General features: G+C 44.1%; 2 protein-coding genes across 2 annotated transcripts; both read right to left on the bottom strand.

The window, feature by feature from the left end:
* Positions 1 to 102: 102 nt before the first annotated feature.
* Positions 103 to 14,228, bottom strand: caprin2 (caprin family member 2; the record flags this gene model as incomplete). The annotated part of the gene is made up of 19 exons (XM_083794590.1): positions 103 to 754; positions 1,167 to 1,236; positions 1,521 to 1,582; positions 2,025 to 2,201; positions 2,765 to 2,909; positions 3,435 to 3,572; positions 4,548 to 4,652; positions 5,298 to 5,405; positions 6,045 to 6,106; positions 7,193 to 7,274; positions 7,381 to 7,512; positions 8,314 to 8,521; positions 8,902 to 8,944; positions 9,237 to 9,347; positions 9,453 to 9,535; positions 10,482 to 10,720; positions 12,259 to 12,345; positions 13,375 to 13,437; positions 13,995 to 14,228. The coding sequence occupies 19 exons, from the start codon at positions 14,226 to 14,228 to the stop codon at positions 174 to 176; spliced, it is 2,730 nt and encodes a 909-aa protein (XP_083650716.1). The 3' UTR covers positions 103 to 173.
* A 3,778-nt stretch (positions 14,229 to 18,006) lies between these two features.
* LOC310879759 (SIN3-HDAC complex-associated factor-like) lies at positions 18,007 to 22,099 on the bottom strand (the record flags this gene model as incomplete). Its single annotated transcript, XM_083794589.1, has 5 exons — positions 18,007 to 18,283; positions 18,764 to 18,914; positions 19,713 to 19,797; positions 20,124 to 20,223; positions 21,972 to 22,099. The coding sequence occupies 5 exons, from the start codon at positions 22,097 to 22,099 to the stop codon at positions 18,007 to 18,009; spliced, it is 741 nt and encodes a 246-aa protein (XP_083650715.1).
* Positions 22,100 to 22,318: the final 219 nt, after the last annotated feature.

Genomic DNA, 22,318 nt, shown 5'->3' with positions numbered 1-22,318 from the left:
ACCGCTTAGTGCAAAAGCAACAGAGTCCCAACACACACACACACACACACACACACCGGCAGGAAATGGGACGCGCCCGGCCCGGCGGGCTTCAGTCCTGGTAAAGCATGAAGCCGGAGAAGGTGCTGTACTTCAGTCCTGGTAAAGCATGAAGCCGGAGAAGGTGCTGTACTTCAGTCCTGGTAAAGCATGAAGCCGGAGAAGGTGCTGTACTTCCAGGTGCTCCCGTAGATGGCGCCGCGGTGTAGCCGCAGCCACACCTGGTCGCCCTGGTAGAGCGGCAGGATGGCGTGGTTGCTGGCCGTCTCGTGGTCGGGCGCGCCGTCGTTGGCGTAGGCGGACACCATCACCTCGTCGTTGCGCATCAGGTTGACGTAGAGCGGCACGTTGACGGCCAGCTTGAGGATGTGGAAGTGGAAGACGTACGTGCCATGGGCGGGGCAGGTGAAGCGCCCCACGTGCGGGTCGTACATGTCGCCCAGGTTGCTGTGCAGCTGGTCGAACACGATGGGCTGGTCCAGGTTGCCCGGGGCGTAGTTGGCGGTGCGAGAGGCCGTGAAGGCCACCCGCATGGCCGCCTGCACGGGCTGGGAGACGGGGTAGAGCTGCATGGGCATCAGGGTGGCGTGGGGGTGCGGCGTGACCGACACCTCCAGGGCCGAGACCGAGGAGGAGTCCCCGTGGCCGGAGTCCACCACGGTGTACATGCCCTCGCGGTCCGGGCTGCTCACCTGGGACGAGTCGCTCCAGCCAGCTGAGGAAGCAAGACAAGAGACGAGACCTTCGTTGATTCCACGAGGGGACATTCAGTCAAAGGCGGCACAGTAGTTCGTATTCGGATAAAATAGACACAGATACAGTACGGTAAAGAAGCCGCACAAAAAATAAGCACAGTCAATGGTGAACACAATATACAACACAGTACACACCCTCAAGCTTGCATAAAGACAGTGTGATGTTTCCTCGTTACGTAAGGTACTGTATATACTCTCTAAGCATATCAACGCATATCTGTGTGGGGCGGAAACCTTGCATTTTCTTCCGAAAAAGCTAAACTGACGGAGGTCCCAGGACTGAAACATTTGCTAGATTTAAACTTTAACTTTCAGCACTTCACGAGCATCTAAAAGTAACAGCGGTTTTAAATGTATAGCGTTACGTACCACTGGAGTTATGTCGCGCTCCGAGTCCTCCACTGCCAACACCTCGCCTATAACCATGCTGGTAGCCAGGGTCCTGGGAGCAAAACAACCACACGCACAAATGTCACTACCCAGTGTTGATTTCGTGGACATAAAATGTCCTTTGGCTACCTAATTTTCACCGCCAAAATAAAAACTAAGCCATCATGACATAGGGCCGATTCATACTCCTATTTTAGAGCCGAATAAAAGTCGGTTCGGCTCTGTAGAGCCTACAATTTGACAACACCTGTCATCACCCGTCATCATCACAATCCCAATTCCATTGACAAGTCAGCAGTGAGACACCAGTTATACAGTAGGTACCACATGACTTACCCTAGCTCCATACAGGAGAGGGCCAGAGTCCCTGAGATGTGCCTGGTGGATGAAGGCTCCTCCTGGGGAGAGAGGAAGGAAGAACCACACTCTGGTAAGACTAAAAACAATTAAGATACTCGTCTGAGTGCATGCCTGGAGGACCAACTACTGTAGACCAGTGATTCTCAACGTCATTGGTTTCAAAGACCCTCATTTGATAATTACAGCATTATTTATCTAGGTTTTGTTTTAATATATGGAACCCCAATACTAAATAGTGTAAAATCCTCAGTGTTCGTTTAACTCTTGAGTGTACAAATTAAACCAAATGGACATTTGTACACTCAAGAGTTACAGACCAGTGTGGGTCCATTTGGACCTCGTGGTGGGATGTTGAGAACCCCCTTTAGTGGAACGTGAATGAAATGGAACAAGGAAGCCAAGGAAAGGAAGGGAAGTGACTATTCTATTAGAGAGAGGTGAACAGAAACTCGGAATAGCAGAGGAAAACCTTGAGGATACCTCGATACCAACCAGGAGTGCGAAAGGAGTGAGCCAGTCCCTTGCCACCACGCGCCATACCTCTCACAGAGCCTCTGGTGTAGAACGCCTGGCCAGCTCGGCCCGCACCGGCACCTGATTGGCCAGGAGACAGGAAGAGCTGCACACCATTACCCACTGTGTAATCTGATTGGTACACTGCCAAGGGGGGGTGACACGGCACAAAATGTGTTCTCAACATGTTAGACAAAAATGCTTAGTTAAAAAGATACACCATTCAACGCTTCACTCTCCCATGTGTGACATAGTACACAATATGGTCTCCTAAAGCCTCCGTTGCGTTGGAAATAACACCTCTTGTCCCCTTATGTCATTTGCGACGTGCGGAACGAAGTATGAATCAGGGTTTAATTGGGCGCCATCCAACGTCAGATCTAGTGAACAAATGCCCTATGATTACTGTTGCTAAATCTCGCGAGTGTGTGCTGCTCAGAATGTGTGGCTTGTGAAGAATGGGCCCAATATTTGGGCCCATATATATGACCATGATGCTAACAAGAATGAGTCTGAAGCCGTATTCACGTTCACTTCTCTCATTGGAATCAGTAGACTCACAGCCTACTTCTGGTCTCCTAAAGAGGCATCCACCTAGGTCACACAGATACAGGAAGTGAAGCGGAGATGACGCATTTCGTTTCTTTCTATCGTTTGTCTTCTAGTAGTGCCTGTTGTTATCATTCTTTGTCGGGTGATTAGCATACCCGTCTCTGGTTGGTCTTCCGGCAGCACAAACTCCGGTGGCGTTTGCGTGCTGGCTGTGCTGTATCTGGTCTCACAGAACACGCCGCTGTCCACTTTGTAGCTCAAATCTCCATTCGGGGGCAAAGGAGCATTGACCTTGAAAACCTCAAGTGGCAGGGAAAAGAGTGAATGGCTAAGTAAGCAGGTAGTGGCTTCCAACGGTGGCCTGGCTTTTTTCTTCTTTTATTTTAATCGCACCAATTACGATTCACAACCGCAGACTTTGTATTTAATCATGTTACGCAACAGTTAAGATAGCTCTGATCTATTGCACTCTTGGCCATTTTTCAAAGCAAGGCCACCCCCAAGAAAATGATTGGATTTGGTTACTTTTAGTAATGTATAAAACCTTGCTTGTGATGGATAATCCAACAGTCAAAGTTCTTGTCAAGGTTATTGTCCCGTTTTAAAGCGTGTTGATTTTTTAATTCTAATTGAAAACAGACTCCAGAGAAAAGACTGATTTGGACAAAATGCAAATGTTCACCCCTTCTTAACGCCGACAGAACAGTGATCAGGAAAACCAGTTAACATAATACTCCAACTACACTTTTTTTTTTTTTAAACATAGTCATGCCAGACCACCAGTATATGCGACTAGTCTATGAAACAGGCTTTGGTGTCACTTACTGAATGAATGTTCTGAAAGGGAGTAGAGGTCAGACTTCTTCTTGTGGGAGGTGTAGAGAAGCCCTGACTCTGAGGAGGGGTGCTACAAGGGACCACTCCGTTACAGGGGGACTGTTTCCCAGATTCAGATACAGGGGTCTGGGGATACAGAAGAGATGTTTTTAACAGCAGGGAAGTCATTTTATAAACAGCATTGGTTCCCCAACGTATTAGCTCAAGAAATTTGATGTCTCCCAGGGGTCCGACCCCTTAGATGGTTTTTCCGATTCGCTAATGGGGGACCATTTAAAAATGTGCATGCACAGGGGGTGAAGGGCTGCCAATGTTGTTTTTCTCGACCGGGCCAGCTCTAAATTGACTGGCCCACGGCCCGGGTGGCCCAATTGAGAATACGCCTCTGCCTGTGGTTTGTGCTGATGTCATCTGCAATGTTACCTGTGGTTTGTGCTGGGGTCATAAAACTATGCTTATTGCTTACTAGAGTCTTTCTTCTTCTGCATCAGGCAGACAGGATGACTGCGTTAGGCAGTGTATGTTCTTGTACTTTTATAAAAAAATGTATAGCCTCTTTCTCTCTATTCTGCTTCAGGGAGGAAGATTGTAAGCCTACAGGGTGAATACATTAACTGTACTTCTAACGCTCTGTTTAGTAAGTTAAACTGCTGGGTCTCTGGCGCCTGACTTTACCCTGCAGACTTTAGCCTGCGGGTAAAAAAAAAAAAGAAGGTATCCATATATTGTCAGTTGAATGTCCAAAACTGATACTTTGTTTGGATGCCAAGTAATGATCTAATGCAATCACCAGTGCCATTGTTTTCAGTGTTTTGACCTTTTCAGAAGAGCCACTATGATATGTCCAGGATGTAAACAAAGCTACATGTGGGAGGCAGAGATTGTTCACACGGAGAGAATGTTTTGTTTTGCCTGTGCCATTTTTATGCCATAGTTATTCAACCCTGAAGCACTTTGTGATTTGCAAACATTTTAAGTGAGTTATAAGTCAAGTGTCTCAAGCTTGCAGATTCGCCATTTGATGCTTATGTGTGAAGCTGTACTATAGTCTATGATCAAGTATAATGGATCAATATATGGAGATAAGGGTTTTTTTTTTACCCGAGGTCGGCTCTTCTCCTCCAGGCCGACAGAGATGGTGGACTCCCTGCGGTACAGAGGAGGCGTGGAAAACGCAGGCTCAGCATCAGGCAACTGCAGCGCCCCCTAGAGGGATACAATTACCATGCATTACTCCACATGAAACTGATGCATTAACGAGCAGACAGACCTCTAAAAACCATTACATAATCGCAATTATTCGGCATAATAGTTTCCACACACACACACACACAGTGTGTAATATATATATGGGGTGGAAAATAAAAATTATTCTTAATAAAATGATCGATGATTTGTGAATTAATCTATTTAAAAAAAAAAAGTTTGATATAAAGTACTGATCATAAAAAATAAAAATAAATGTTTGATTGCCCACCCAACTTCGACCAATCAGTGTCGGTCAGTAAAAACAGAGATGAGTCAGGGTGAGTGGTTATGAGCAGCGATTCACAGCAGTGAGTGACATTGTTGTAGTTTTCCAATTTTAGAAAACTACACCGCGGTGATAAGCCATCGCCTCAAACAAGTATAAGGGGGCAATAATGCATCGGTAATCACAATCGTAGCCCTCTGAATCGTAATAGTCAGGTACCTAGCGATTTCCGCCCCCCAAAACATATAATTAAGATTTTTTCATGTCATTTTGGTTACATGAAAATGGTCAATACCAAATTGTATTTATCCAAATGCAATTGATCAACTAAAATGTCATGTTGGAGACAGCCATGATGACAGCGTGATAGTCATTACATCGGGGAGGTCGTCTATGGTGAGGTCAAGGTCACAGGTCACCGGGGGCGGCTCTCCATTGGTCAGGCTGGCATTTTGATCCACGAGACTGGCGGCCCGTGGCGTGGACTAAAACAGGCGGAGAAATGCATATAATAACCATGACAATGTAGGCATTTAGCAGACGCTCTTAATCCATAGCGACTTACATTGAGCAAGAACAAAACATGGCAATACATCATATACATAAAAATTATTATCATGAATCATACGTAAGCCAAGAAGCCAACAGTGGAATAACTAAACTATGCATGTATACTATATAGTGCTATGTTTACATAAAAATCCAAGTTACATAAGCCTGTAAGGTTGTCGGGGCTAGGGCAAGTGCTACAGCAAGTGCTACGGGCCAAGATGGAGTCTGAAGAGGTGGGTTTTCAGACTACGGCGGAAGATTGGGAGCGAGTCTGCAGTTCTGATTGTAATGGGAAGTGCATTCCATAGTTTTGGATCCAGAAGGGAGAAGAGTTTGGGACGTGTGGAGCGTTGTCCCGGCGTTTTTAGTGAAGGTACTTCCAATTTCCCTGCGTTGGCTGATCTGAGTGCGCGGGAGGGTTTGTAGGGTTCGATCAGACTTGCAAGATATGGGGGTGCCAGACCTTTGGTTGCTTTGAAGTGCGCATGCCAGTAGTATAGGTCATGACAGTAATCCTGGTCTTTTAAATTCCCGACCGAATGAACTGGATGCAAAAGAGAAGCAGATCTTACATGCATTACTGTGGGAAGGATATCAACTGGACTTAGTGGACTCTTCATCGATTCCCTCCGAGCTGTTCAGTGGTGGAAAACAGAAAAACAACACAAACATGTTACTCTACAGTCTACACAACATACGCCAGAAGCGTTAACCACACATGTTGCTATATCAGTGCTTTGGCTGCAACCCCCAGCTCAACATGTTTTGTTAAAAATGTTTGCTTTTAAACAATATAGATCCATCTATCCATACACCCATCCATCGATATCCACATATTCAAATAACTGCACATATTTTCACAAGAAAGTGACGCGCCAAATGAATAGCCAAATTATAAAAGAATGCTTCTCGAGCTAAAATGGCAGACATTTACATTTAATACATTTTTATCCCACGATTTTGTAACCCATTTTTCACCCCTGTGTCAATTATCTAATGTGATCCTGGACTCTACACACCCTCCGCCAACCTAATCCCCATATATGGGGGACAAGGGGAGAGCAACGGACTTGAACTCATGCTTCCTTCATGCCCGAGTGTCCAAGTTGCTCCTTTACACCTGACGGGGGAGTTTCCCTGGTTGGACGCAGCGTGTGGAAGGAACACGTTATTCCAACCAGTTCCTTTCCCCTCCATCAGGCGACCCGGCTGGCCAGGGGGAGGCAAAATGGCACAGATTTTTCCATTGAATTATTATCATTACAGACTAATGAATGAACCTTTAATAAAAAATAAAAATCACAGCATAATGTGAAGTGAGAGCGGTGGCTTTGGGGGGTTGCAATGACCCCTCCTTCCTGGCCTGTGTTTGTGTGTGTGTGTGTGTGTGTGTGTGTGTGTGTGTGTGTGTGTGTGTGTGTGTGTGGCTGCGCAACAGTGACACTTTAAGCGGACATAAACACAAGTTGTCCTTTACTTTGTCAAGAGCAGAGGGAATACACACCTTTTGTCCAAAAGTAAAATTTGACATGGCCTACCCTAACACACTGGACTCCTAGGCCCACTAGTGCTTTGTTTGTCCTTTGCTTGTATGATCAGTCTCTTGGTACTGTAATCCCTTCCCCATGGCAAATAAAGGCTGTATAAAAAGAGGATTCCTGTACAAGCATTGCAGTGGAATACAAATCGACTAAATCAAAGTTTGTGTGCAGTGAGGTACCATTTGGAGAGGGCGATCCGGATGCCCGTCGACCCTGTCTGGGATGGTTTGTAGGAGACCCATCGCCATCCAGAAGAGACTCCTGAATGAGATAATACAGTACTGTACGTTCAACCTGAAAACCGTACCAGTCTTATCTAACAATATCAAGCAAATAAAATAACATTACATTGGCTTTCACGGCTTACCTGCATAAAACTGAAGGAGCCGGTTCGTATCCTTGTCATGAGGTCCTCAAGTTGCTGTTTCCTCTGGATGGGGTCTTTGGGCAAGGCAGATGGAGAGTTGAACACTTCCACAGGGGTGCCTATGTGCATTGTCTGTCAGCAATGGAATCAGAGGATTATTATATTGAACAGCAAGTTCAAACATCACCCGTTGATGTGGAGGACGATGGTTCTCTACTCACAGTTTTGGCATTATGTTCTCCTTTAGCCTTCTTCGTACTTCTCTGTAGGAAAGTGAGGATATAAATTATTTAAACAGTTCAAGGCCAAGACCTCGTGACCCAGATATTCTCACCCGACTGCCTTTCACTGTCCCCCACTTTCATCAAGTCTTTGTCAACAGTCAAAGTTGTCAGCTGCAGTTACAACAAATAATAATAGCAGGATGGATCCATTTGTTCATGCTGCCATACTCGGGGAGGTCGTCTATGGTGAGGTCAAGGTCACAGGTCACCGGGGGCGGTGACCCGGCAGGCCTAAATGCATGGAGTTGCTACCACATAATTGGCAGAGTAGAAATGCATATCATCTTGCAGTTGGACTGTGTAGTATTGTAAAAGACCAATCTGATAAAGTATGTCAAATTCAATTCGATATGCCCGACACAAAACAATCAGGCTGCGTTTAGATGCCGGCGCAACAGTGATTTTAAACGCTGTAGTGTGCATGCTAGGTGGCTAGGTGACTCCAGATAGACTAGTCACACATGTGTACAACCACTTCCGTTCTTTATCCTATCACAGCTGGTTGTTTATGCAAATGTAAATTGCATTTGCGACGTGAATTTACTTTTGTTAAAGGGACACTTCACCCTTTTTGCAAAAAAATATAAGGTTTCCCATCTAAACGGACTGATACGTTTTCTCTTTTCTCCCCCAAGGCTTTTCAACTCACCTGTTTGGCATCGTGTTTCTTAATGGCGACAGGCATTTTGGGGATGAAGGCGGCCGCTCCTCTCCATGGCTTGGGGCCATAGCATAGAGGAGAGGCTAACCCGTCTGCAAACTCCAATTCCCAGGAGTCGGGTGGTTCCCGCTCCTTGGCCTCAAACTCCTCCTTCCAGTTCTGAGGAGGAGTGGTTTCCGTGTCCCTCAGGTAGAGTCTGTTAAGAAACTGCCATATCACCCATAGAGCACATCAGTGCAATCTACAATACAGCAACACATGGAAATGGATTCTTGTTCTCACCTCCTTTTTAGAAATGTCTTTTGGTTTGGATATATCTGGCAATTTGAAATCTGAAATTGAAAAGCATAAGAACAAGCAATGTACAGTATACAATATACAACATAAAAATGAGAAAATAAACATTTTTACTGCTAGCATTTCCCCGCCTTAAAGTTACAATCCGTAAACTGCATGTCCTCTCCCCAAGGACAAAGGCAATTGCAATTCTAACACCCGGTACTGAACCCAGTCTCCTGCATTGGGAAACCAAACCCAAACAAATAGTGCTCAGCCTGGCTTGGCCAGGGGAGATACTGGGCTTGTGTACTAAACTCGTCAACCACTAGGGTCATCATTTCTAGAATGGAAGAGTAGGGAGAGACTGCAGATTTATTAAACTTTATTGAAAATGCTCTAGCATACGGTTATACGAAATTGAATACAAAATTAAGTCCCAGATTGTAGCTTTAAGGGAAAGGTTTCTGACCTACAGCTGGCATCTTTTCATAAACAAGATGTATATAATCTGTTACTAAATGCACGCAAGCGATCCTATAAACTAATATACTCCACTGGCAATGGTAGTACCGCACAACAATAAGTATTTATTCTGCTAGACATTTATTAAATAAATAAGCGTTTATTCCTACTAGTGAGGCTGGTGGAGGAGCTCTCTGTGGTCTTGCTTGGCGGATGAGGAGGAAGGCAACGGAAGTACTTGCAATCCAACAGCATATCGAGCTCTTGCTTCATGAGTTTAACTGCAAACACGAATGCAAGTCAACTACACCACACCATGCCAAGTCAAACTTTAAAGAGTGAGTAATTGATCGGGAAAACAATCTACAGAAAACATTCATCCTCACATGTGGAGCCAGCCACCGGCTTGTCTTTTCCCTCCAGGAGGTCCAAGTAGGCCAACGCAGACTGCTCCATCTGCTCCTGCAAACTAACAAGACAGAACAGATGTCACCAAAACACTGCAGAATTAAAACTGAGACGGAATATCATGGCAGCATGTACGCTGCTCTCCTGGCAGACAGAGAAAAGAGGGTGACAGAGCCAGAGGCATACTAAGCATTTAAAGTATGAGGTATAAAGTACAGCAGCCTTGTGTTCATAAAACAGAAAGATCGGGTATTGGGTAAGACTGACGTTATGCATCTTTCAGGACCTTTCACTGCTTCGTCTCAACCATTACTCTATGGCTCTGGTCTCAGCCACCGTGGTGGATATTTTGACATTCCGTTTTTTATTTTTATGTTGCCACTACTGTTGGAGCAGCCATAATTAGAAGAGGTGCAGGTTTACCCCACAGCTATGTTAGTCTATAGCAGGGTTCCCCAATTAATTTTCCTCAAGGGCCATATTTTGACTAGCGTACCAGGCTGGGGGCCGAGTCTGCACGCGCGAGGTCGAGGACTTGCCCTGAAAATTCATTTTCAGGGCAAGACCCCATTTGAAAAGGATTCCCAGTTTGACATGCAGAGACTACTGACCCCCATTTAATGCCATTTATATGGCCTATAGGTCTATAGGTTCTATGCATGCAAAATAACTCTTCCTACTTCCAGGCCCCTTACCTCCTTCAAAGGTGTTACTGATGATACTAATTAAGGCTCTGTTCCATTTAATGCATTTTCAATTTAAACAACCCCCATTACTCTCAGAGTTACACACGCGCACAAGGCCATCCACTCACGGACACTTTGAGACCCTGAGTGGAGCAGAGGTGTTTCCAGTGAGCCAACATAGACAATAGCACCCCTGACTGTTTGACCAGAATGGAACAGAGCCTTCATTAGTATCATCGCCGGTAACACCTAGAAGTAGGGAAAGGGCCCAAGTTCTTTCCAAACAGGCGTGTGTGCATAGAGCCTGTCGGCCAGCCCTACCTCAGGCTGTCATCTCTCTTGCCGCCCAGCAGGGCGGCGAGCTGGGTGAGGCTGTGCAGCTGCGGGGCAGGGATGTGAGGGGCCTGGTTCTCTCCGCTCAGCAGGTCCCGCCTGATGTGCTCCTCCTGCAGGCAGTGCAGGAGGTTCTGGATCTGGAGCACGCTGCAGAATCGCCTCCGCTCCACCTCCATCTTGGCCACTTGCTCCTTCTTCGTGGCCTTCTTCTGGTCCCTCAGCAGCTGCAACACAGGGGGACGACAGTTGATGGACCACTGCAAGAACTCCGCTCTGGGATACGCCTGGGGGTTTAACTTAAAGGATAGATAATACTTTTGCCAAAGCTTACAGCACACCATGAGCACGCATTTCCTTGGCCTATGGCAGCATTCTGTCATTTGTGATGTTTATTCCTCACATGACTGCGTCTCACAGTAAGTAGCCTTGCCGAGCCATGAGGCCCATAGGGCAGGAGCCTATCACCTGTTTCTGTAGCATGAGCATAAGACAGCTTGATGTACAAGTACACCCCCTGGACATGACGCTAGTATGTCGCAGGGACTTACCCCCAATCCATCCTTTGATGCGGAGTGTCAAGCAGGGAGGCACTGGGTCCCATTTTTAGAGTCTTTGGTATGACCCGGCCGGGGATTGAACCTCGACCTCCCAGTCTCAGGGCGGACACTCTAACCACAAGGCCACTGAGCTAGTCTCACAGTACCTCTCAAAGTTGCAATCTATGCATCTATCTACCCATGTGAATTTTCACATCAACTTCTAGATATCACACACCAATGAAGGCTGGACGGCCTGAAAACATTGTGTGGATTGGAATACTATGGACTATTAAATTAAGACTATTGTCAGACTATTAGAACAACGTGTGCAGAGTGGTCAGAACACAACAATATGTATTAATGGCGAGGCTATGTAGGAATCAAGCAGTCTAAATTAGTTTTAATGAATGCAGATTTGATGTAAAAGTACTTTGATGCAAGACAGTTGCAATATTGTTTGGCACGAATGGGTAGCCATTAGAATTTCCATTCGTGATTTCTATCATTAATGCAACATGGCTTTGTAAACTCTAAACAAAGATAGCTAGGCAACAGTGTGCTATACAGCAAGGCAGCACATCAATCAAAATGTGGTGGGCTGTCAATACAATGACGAATTTAAAAGCTCTTGTCTTGTGACCTTCACTCGACGATGTGAAATGACTTGGAATCAACCAAGTGGAAGACACAGTGGGGAACTTGCAACTCATCAAGCCTGCCAGCATTGCTGCTGCACACACCCTGTCTCAACCAGAGAGGACATGGATGACAGGGGCAACACAATCTAAGGAAATGATTATCATTCAAATAAACATGCTCCGAAAATGCATGCGGCCCACCCATCTGACCACTTACGGGAACCCATTTTGAGGTTTTTACCTTTCAAGACAGGTACCGCTTTTGGGGTTCTTGTTGCCATGTACAGTACCGTTATATAGCGAGATATATTTTTTGTAATAAATATTTGAAGTTTCTCATAAAGTTTCTTAGGTCAGGACTTAGGTGTTTGTTTGTTTTTTTAATCGGGCTCAGTCCTAAATGGGTTAACACGGCAGCCTTAAGCGGTCCGAGGGGTGGGGGGCGCCAACGCTTTGGAGATTTTCCCCGAGTCGGCCCTGATCCAGAAAAGGTCGAGAATCACTGATCTAAGCAAGGGGTAGTGATGTGGGTTTGTGTCCAAAAATGCAAAATAAATCAATCCTCAGTCAAAATGGGGCCCTTACGCTCTGCGTCAAATCAGTCAGGGACTTGTGCAGGTCTTGCGCAAACGCCAGGTTATGGATCACCTCGTCGTACTTCTCCACAGCACCCTGGGGAGAAAACACAGGCGGAGCCACATGGAGAAGGTGAAAACACAGGCGAGTCACATGGAGAAGGTGAAAACACAGGCGAGTCACATGGAGAAGGTGAAAACACAGGCGAGCCACATGGAGAAGGTGAAAACGCAGGCGAGTCACATGGAGAAGGTAAAAACACAGGCGAGCCACATGGAGAAGGTGAAAACACAGGCGAGTCACATGGAGAAGGTAAAAACACAGGCGAGCCACATGGAGAAGGTGAAAACACAGGCGAGTCACATGGAGAAGGTAAAAACACAGGCGAGCCACATGGAGAAGGTGAAAACCTGATGCACCAAAGAAAGTCACCAATGATGTATTGTACAGCAGTGGTTTTCAACCCATTTCATATCCAATTCACCTTATTTATTTCGGTATTTGAGCCACGGACCACCATTTGATGAGATGTAGCCTCTCAGACCTAAAGACTAAGGATTTTGTCCACAATTCCATGCTGCACTGATGTGGCATCATAGGAGAGACATTCTCTAATTGTGTAGACTTCTTGTAATTTAAGTAATGCAGATGTTTAAAAATAATGTAACTATTGAGTGTAAAAATGAAACCGGTCCATTTGGTTTCATTTTACGCTCTCAAGAGTTGAAGATCTATAAGGGTCAATTTGGTTACCAATTCAGCTGGGGACCACCTGAAACCTCCTCAAGGACCACTGGCGGGGCCCCGACCACTGGTTGAAAACCACCGACATATAGTAATACATACAGTATGTAAACTTCCTCAGCATTAGGGCTGTCACCATTATGAAATTGTACGTGATGAGTAATTGTCACACAAATAGTCGTTTTTGGGCACTACACTTTGGAACATATGAATACAAACGAACGTTTGTTTGCCTCCAAGACAGACAATTGCACAGGACAGATATGACAAATGAATAACTACGAATAACTACCAAGTAAATGACGATTACGCAGAATAATTGTGATCATGTCAAATAGGTCCCAAACGATGTTGTGATAACTGTGACAGGCCTACACATACCATCTGATCCTTGTTTAAAGCCTCGCCCTGGTTCAGCCTCTTCGTGTAGTCTTCCAGTTTAAGCTGTGGACAGAAAACAAAATCCATCGCCCGCCCAGGACGTCCGGCATGACATCTGTGTGCACTCTGTATCAGTGGTCCTGTCGTTTTCAGCTTACACGACCACACAATTATCCTATTGGCCTGAATATAAGACTTTATTTTAATTCGTCAAATTATAAATCGGGGACTAGACTATTTGACATTCAATTTTCTTTTTCCACAAATGAGTCTTGAAAAATGGGGGTCGTCTTATTTTCGGGAAAATACGGTAATACATTCCTCCAAATCCCTGACTCAGGCACACACACACACGCACACGCACACGGACACGGACACACACACAGACACACACACACAAGAGTAGACTCATGTTCCCTGTTCCCGGCATACACTTGATTCTTATTGAGTGGCAAATCTTCAGAGGAAACGGGCATCTCACAAATGTTTAAACAGGTTATATTCTGAAAATCAATGCATGTTTCTCTCAATTACTTGCACATGCTGCAATCCCCAACAACAAGGTTTTGACACAATATGCATCTTTCAAACCCATCATTGCACTCTGTGAGAAATCCTACCTTTTTTTTCTCCAAGTTGCGGACCTTGTGTTTGAGGCAGATTAGGCCGTCCTCTATGTAGCTATCATAGCCGTGGTAGGTGGTGGTGGTGGCTGAAGCATCCAGAGTGAACTGGAGAGCACTTAGCCCACCGGGGGAGCCCATCTTCGGGCTACTCTGCAGTTTCTTCCCCTCCTCGGAGAGCTCTGGTGGGGGTGAGACATCCAGGACAGGGGAAGGAGACAGCTGCACCATGATGTTGAGATCCTTTCTGGAAGGGACGCGTTCACATCATCATTTGTGTCAAAACAAGTGAGCCACAGCATTCTATGTCATGACAAAATGTAATGCAACAGAGAAAGGTGCTGCCGATTCCATCGCCAAACCAAGCAAGTGCTTCAATAGCGCTGCTGGACTCACCCAACTTGGGCCGTGGCCAACCGCGTGACACTGCATTTATATCAAGCCACTGAACAGCAGAGCTCCTCTTGATGAATCACGGAAACCAAACAAACAGGCACAGAAAGCGCTAGTTCACAATAGCATGATCAAACAAAACGCAAGATGCCAAATTGGTCGGGGGACAAGTTAACCACCCGCAGCCAGACTAGATTGTTCTGCTTTAATGCATCTGTGCGCATTTATTTACGTGGTTCGTCTTGTGCGTAAATCTGACTTTATTCTAATAATTGGCTTGTGTCGATTTGATTTGCAACATTTAGTTGCCATGAGTCGGAGTAACCAATCAAAGCTTTGCCCCCCCCCGAGTCCCAAACAAGTCGATCACGATATCTTAAACATCATCTTACTCGGTGCACTCACGCAACAACAAAAAAATAACAGCACATATCACAAGATAACCGAAGCACATGCGCGTGGGGGAACAGCTGTGACTCAATAATACTTTGTATGTGCAGCAGGACGTTTCGTTATGATGATGTTGTGTGATAAACGCCACAGACAGCACCAAGGAAAACAGCTGACTAACCTCGTGTCTTTGCGTTGCGTTCAAACGGGTTGCTGCTGCGAAAAATGCTCACAGGACCCGACTGACTGACCCCTTTCCTTCCAAGCCGACCTATTAAATGGTGATGTTTTTTTATACTACCGAGGCCAGCCCGGTGCTGCCAACATACCTTTATATAGCGTCTAAACAGCCACAAACACGCTCTGCCCTGACGTCATCTGGGTTCGCCGGGCACCTGTCACGGTGCGCATGCACATCATTTGGGTCAGTAATGGCACTCAAGTCCTGGCAGTGGTTCTCAGTTCTAAAACTTTTTCATGTCTCAACTAAGGACCCCCCAAATTGTTAGCCTATTATATGTATTTGTATATATATATTTTTTTGTACGAGGGACCCCCAGAAGAGATGATTTGTGTATAAATATAAATGAATAAATACATAAATAAAGTCCTAAATTATGCAAGCCTCAAGGTATTATCCAAAAATGTAAAAAAAAAAAAAAAAAAAATGGTGAGCTTGTATAATCAGCTATTTCGAATAGCCGGATAAAGTAGTTAAAATGATGGTGCTGTATTAACACATTTAGCTGGGGACCCTTGTAACCCATTTAAGGACCCCTGGACCCCACTTTGAGAACCACTGCAGTGAAGTAGACCTACTAGTCTGGACTGGCAGTGGTTCTCAAATTAATGTCATGTTAAGGACCCCCAAATGAACGTGAATTTGACCGAGGGCAGACCACAATTAAAAAAGTGCTAGGGACCCCATACAACATTTATTTTCAAAAATAAGACTAGCCTATATTTCCAAAGTGCAGTGCATACTGCATATAGTCCTTATATTTCCCTCACTTGAATCAAAAGAGCATTACCCTTACATTTGATTACATATTTATATGAATGTGTGCATCAAATCTCAAATGCCTAATTCAATCTCTAGTCTTAAGATGATTTAGACACTGGCTTGAAGGCTTCTTAATGTTATATTTTATATATTAGAACGTGACTTAAAAAGGTAGAAATGCAGATCATGATAAATCATGGGTCTACCTCCAAACAGCAAAAGACTGATACATGACAAATTACATTTATTGAACAATTACAAATTACAGGAGTGTATAAAAATACAAACTTTGTTCCTAGAAATAAACAATAGTGTATCTCTGGAAAAGACAAAACAAAAACAAAATCAGCTCATGGAACCATCATAAACTGGACAACTAAGACCGACATCTTTTGTAGAGATAAATAAAAGTGCAAATCTACAACAAATAAAGGGCAATCTACCAAAGCAAATGGAGACAAGATTAACACAATCTACGTCTATGTTGGACCCCTTGTTCAGAAATCGTTTGAAACAAAACGGCAACATCATAATAAACAACAATTAGTAATACTCTTTTGGACAACACTTAACTTATAATGCTTGTCACTTTCTGACAGAACTCTGCAGTGCCACCTTCTGGTGGGGAATAATAAAGGAATAAAATAAAATTGCACAGAGCTTGTTTAGTAGTTTTCTGGTTATTGTACATTGAATATTCATTCAGTGATGACTAATGTATTTTAGCACACACAACCTTGAAATGCAGTGAGAGACATACACTGAAACATCAAAACTGCTCAAAAAATAAATATTAATTATGTACGTACGGGAACCAGACATTTTGCACGTTCTAGAATGCTAGAACCAATAAGGTCATGTCATGGTACAAATGGTACATCCATCCTGTGACTTTAACACATGACCTAACTTAGTTTTTGTACTTTAATTATTTATATACAAAAATATATTTCCAGGCGGTACATCACTTCCATAGACATAAAATAGCATTTTGTCAAAAAAACATGCAATTCCCATGCAAAAATACCTCCATCGTTTAGTTGTTAAACTTATGAGCGAGTTCTGCAAACAGACACAGAACCGGAGTTGACATTCCTTTTGAAGGCCTCAGTCAGAAGAAAAAGAACTAAAGCATGTTACAATTATCATCTATGAAAGGACAGACCTGTGCAGGCTTTTTGGTTGTAGGAGGAAAGGTAAGGCTTCTCATGACATCATTTGAGTATAAATAGCTACCAAGCCTTTTCCAATAGAACTAAAAAGCCTTTAAGAAGAGTGGAGGAAAAAACAATACAAGAGGTGTCTCCACTACGGTATGCCCATTGCTACATACACCTTCTGAGGATTCATTCGTTTTAGCTTATATAATGGTCTATGCGAGTCAACAGCTACATCATTCTAGAGTCTAGACCAGTGCTTAAAGTCAGCAATATCCCTGAATCGTTGTTTGTGCTTCCTATGTGCACTGTGGTATATTTATTCTTTTTTTAGTGATTCAAAGTGTTTTATCTATCTCGTCTCATAATTTTTCTTTCAAAACGGGGTCATGATCGCAAAAGACCTTGCGGAAACTTTTACATCGAACTAAGTCGGTGGCCATTGCGCCTTTAAAATAATCACAGTATCTGTGTGAGACGCAACCACCTGACCACTCCCAAAAAAATTACAGTAGCCATGGATTGTCAAACAAAAACAAAAATGTAGAAATTAACTACCTCATACCATACAACATAGTACGGTGAAAGATTAGAAGAAGGAAAAAAAAGGAAGGCCGTTTTCATTGTGCAGCTCTACGTTATGGCTCTATCCCAGCTGTAAAGGGTCATTCATTATGAGAGGTCTCCTAGTTTACATGCAGCTTTTCCTCGATCCAGCATTTTAGACAAAGTATCTACAAAATGTATAGAATCTCGGAGCACAGTGACAAGAACAAGGCCGAGGATAGCGCTCACTGCACTGTAGCCCGGATGACAAGTAACGCAGATAAATAACAATACAAAGTAACACTCATCTCTTCAAAGGGATGGGATGGGGGGGTAGTATACCCCAACATGATGACAGAGAAAAAGGACTTCCAGCAGCGTGTTGTTGAGGAGAGGGTAATCCGAGGTGAGGCTGGGGTGTGTTGTGCCATTAAATAGCTGTCCGTTAAAGTGCCATGTTTTATAGTGAATTGTCAGTATGTCCGTCCACACATGGAAGACAATACAAAACCCCGTAGAGTCAACACCATTCCTCTCGGCTAGGCTTCTCTTCTTGTGCTTCCATATCTCCTGCTTTCTCCTGCTGCTGAAAGTCTTCTGGAATTACCTCGGGGGACTCGGAGCCACTCAGCAGTGGAGGGCTTGTCGGGGTCCCTCCATTGGCCTGCCGGTCATCCCCCTTCTTCTCCTCCTGTCCTTGCTGTTGCTTCCTCTGACAGCAGGGTTTGTACAGGTGGGGGTCAATGATGACCTCTCCGTAGCGTCCCTTGTAGATGATCCCACAGCAAACCTTCTGTCTGGAAAACAGCAAAGCAGGACACGTGGTGTGTATGCATGTGGCAAACACCATGCAAAGTTTGGAAAATGTATTCAATTATGAATTAAAATGAATAATTTGGGGCCTGTTTGCAAGTAGAAAGGTCGTTAGGTACCGGGAAGAAAATTAAAGAGTTACAGCAGCTCTCATGGACACATCAATAAAAACAGACGTACTGTAGTGCAATATCTGATCTTTAGAATATACGAGTAGAACACGCATAATGATGTATCAATTCAATTCAGTAAAGATTTCATATTACTAACAAAATTAACACACAATTTGTTCAAATGCGTCCCCAAATTGTGAACATTTAAAGTGAGCAATACATCTCCTCGTACAGAATGGAAATTGGGAGTGCTAGTGGGCCTGCTTGCCATGTGAAACACTTCTTCTTACTACGCAGTGTTTGATTGCAGTCTCCTGGTGCTTGACCATTGGTCTGAGCCCGGTTACATACCTCTTCCAGTAGGTGAGGTCCAGGAAGGAGAAGGCCGGGGAGTGGTCCATGCCGGGCGGGAGCTCGCTGTCCGACCCCTCATCGGACTGGTAGCTGTAGGTGAGTGACTGTGCAGGGGAGGCACTTGAGGTGGTGCTGTGGGCGTACGAGTCTGTGGAAGTGACATGGCCACAATAACAATTACTGACCACCGTGTCGATCGCCATCACTGACCAAACAACCACCAGGAGGCAACTAGTCAAGCCCACACTAGCATTGTTTTCCGACTGGCTCACAACCAAACTGGTGCATATTTTTTTAACCCAGCCTCATGGCAGCACATTATGTACAGACCTGCATATGATGCTAATGTCTGTCCAATAATAAAATGTACACACACCTGCATATGTAAAATGTTTCTAAAATATTTATTATATTAGGATACATTTGGGTGACTGTAAAGACGAAACGGAAGTGGGAGGAGGCTTCACTTCCGCTTTATTGCTTACTCAATGATAGAGCTTCCGTTGCTCCAGACTGTATGACGGAAGCATTTGAAAATTGCGAGACTAGTGTCCTACTGATGCGGCTTTAGGTGCACGGTAAAAAGAATACAACGAAAAGATGAACAAGCCCGCAGAACTCATCCTTCTCACGATCTTATGTTCACCAACAGTGTTATCGGTGTACTGTGTGCCCGCTAGTGCTGCACAATTTTTGCGGAAAATGTCTGCGATGTAGATTCAGGCACCTATGAGATCTCATTTCTAAATTTGAGCAAGAATCACGCAGCACTATAATTGTTTGTCCAATTCATTTTCATGTTGTCTGTTTAAAGCCACAGTAGTTTGTTCCAGCCAGGTGCCACAAGCAGTAATGTTCAACTACAGACTAAAGACAATAAATATTTATGAAAGAAATGAGAATCGCGATCTAAGTTTTTGTGGATAATATTCAGATGTTAACTTACTGCTCCTCGTCAGTCCTTTCTGCACCCGGCTCTTCTTCTTCTTGATCTTTGTCTTCAGGCTTGAACGGCCCTTTGCATCCACCACCTTGGAGAACAATGCAGGAAAACAAGGTTGGGATCTGGAACCGGATCCAACAAACATTGAGGAATGGGAATCGGTTCTGGAGTATATTTATCACACTGTCAGAGCTGGTATTGGACTTCAAATCTGCTAAACAATTACAATACTGGTGGCACGCGTGCGCACACACACACACACACACACACACACACACACACACACACACACACACACACACACACACACACACACACACACACACACACACACACACACACACACACACACACACACACACACACACACACACACACACACACACACACACACAAAGTGAAAGGCTTCCTTACATGATTCCAGTTCTTCTTGGATCCCGCAGGAAGTTTTTTCCATCTCTTGACCAGGAGCACACAGGCGTTACAGATCTCCCCACATCGCACCTCAGCCAGCCTACACCGACAGCGGAGGGACGAGCAATAGAAAGGATTAATCCTGTGAAATTTTGTGATGGCACAAAAGTGACCATAACATGTCACAAACATTTTCCTAACAGGAGAATAGTCAGCAAAGGTTAACTTCTCACAGACCAGCAAGGGTAATTTTGCCTCGATTATTTATGATTAATTAACCATTATGAAAAATAAGAATAGCAAAAATAGCTCAGAATGCATCGAGTTTTGATCTTGTAGATCGGCTATTTTCCTCTTTTTCCAACGTAACGTATAATACAGGGTCAAGTGGTTAATCAGACTAATTGATTTAGTAGATTATTAAAATCTATTCAATTTCTTTCGTGTCGATTCCTTCATAAGGTTAAAATAAAGATTCCTATCTTGATAATTTGATTACCCTACATGAGCAAGATTGAGTCAAATCAATTCTCAATATAGGTGTTGATATATTTTCAGTTAATTGTCCAGCCCCATGCATTGTGTTTGACTGATGAACTGTGTGTGTGTGTGTGTGTGTGTGTGTGTGTGTGTGTGTGTGTGTGTGTGTGTGTGTGTGTGTGTGTGTGTGTGTTTATTAATAGCATTAGCTTCATCCCAGTGTATTTCACACAGATTCAGTGCTACCGACATAGCAATGAATCTTGGCAACCAAGCTGAAGCCAGTTTCAGGGGGTAAACTAGAGTAAGGAGGAGACTGACACCTACTTTTTATAGTCTGTGAAGTGAAGAGTTATGCGAGAATAAAAAAGATTTAGAGCCGAGTCAGAGTGATGACTGATTAACTGGACACGACTGATGTTTGTTCCATAATTGCTCCAACAGCCAATGGGAAAGGAACCTAAATAAATAAATTAAAACTGAGCCTAATAAAAAGAAAACATTACTGCTCCCATATCAGGCTGGAGAGCATGACAGAGCTCAAGGACATTATAGTTTATTTATTTATTTGACAGGGACAAAGCTCATGTCAACATGTCAGTTTTCACCTCAATGTAAATGGGCCAGAGTTAGCTGAAGCTAAATTTAATCTGTAGTCCCTGGGCAGGCTCTTAAAAAATGAATGATAAAAGGAAGACCATGCGTTGATGCCATGTGTGCATATGTGCAAGCACCCAACACTATGTCCATACAAAAACACAGTACCATACAGAGAAAAGAAAGAGTGTGTAGAGTGCCAGCACACAACACCATGTGTTGATGCCATGTGTGCAAGCACCCAACACTATGTCCATACAAAAACACAATACAGATAAAAGAAAGACAGAGTGTGTAGTGTGCCAGCACACAACACCATGCGTTGATGCCATGTGTGCATACAGTATGTGCAAGCACACCCAACACTATTTAGCATTTTTCATTTGTTTTTATTTCCTTTTGACTTTTTGCTTTCAATTCCATTTTAGTTTTAATTTAACAGATCTGCAACTCTGCTATTTTCACTATTTTTAAAGAAATAATATTGGATAAGGAAAGGATTAAGGAAACTTCACCTATAATTTGCTAACGTCGCCTCACCAGGCTTTCCACCTCGGAGGAAAGCCTGGTCTCTGTTCCAAAAGTGCCGTATGATCCAGTCGGGAGCTGACTACAAAACAATACTACAACATGACGTAGCGATATCATCCGCTCTCGACCGGTTCATGAACCTGAAATGGAATGGTGCCCAGGCTAATAATTTGCTAGTGTTAGTTAGTTGTGTTCCACTAGTTTTCATTATTTGAGTGCAAGGTCCAGTCAATGTCTCACCCAAAGCAGCTGCTGAAGTCCCTCTCATAGCGGTTGCTGTCAGTAAAGCGGGAGCTGGAAGACTTGGCCTTGCAGATGCAGCAGCCTTCTGCGCTGCGGTACATCTTTGGCTTGTGGAAGCCAAACATCTGCAACATACATGACATGGAGATACATTTGTTTAACACATAAGACCTGTGCTTGAACCACTTCTACAAGCTCAGAGCGCCGTGCAAGAGCTTGTAGGATTTTTTTTTTTTTTTAAACGTGTACAAATCTTTGAATATATATTATTTCACAGCAAACGTTTTTAACTTGTGTCTTTTCTCCCGGAGGGTTCTTGGAATAACATTTTCAGATTGCGGTCG

Source organism: Protomyctophum parallelum, assembly GCF_964188405.1.
Source record: "Protomyctophum parallelum genome assembly, chromosome: 22".
NCBI classification, from domain to species: Eukaryota; Metazoa; Chordata; class Actinopteri; order Myctophiformes; family Myctophidae; genus Protomyctophum; species Protomyctophum parallelum.
Note: the sequence above shows the minus strand (reverse complement) of the source record. Positions and strands in the feature narration are given on the sequence as shown.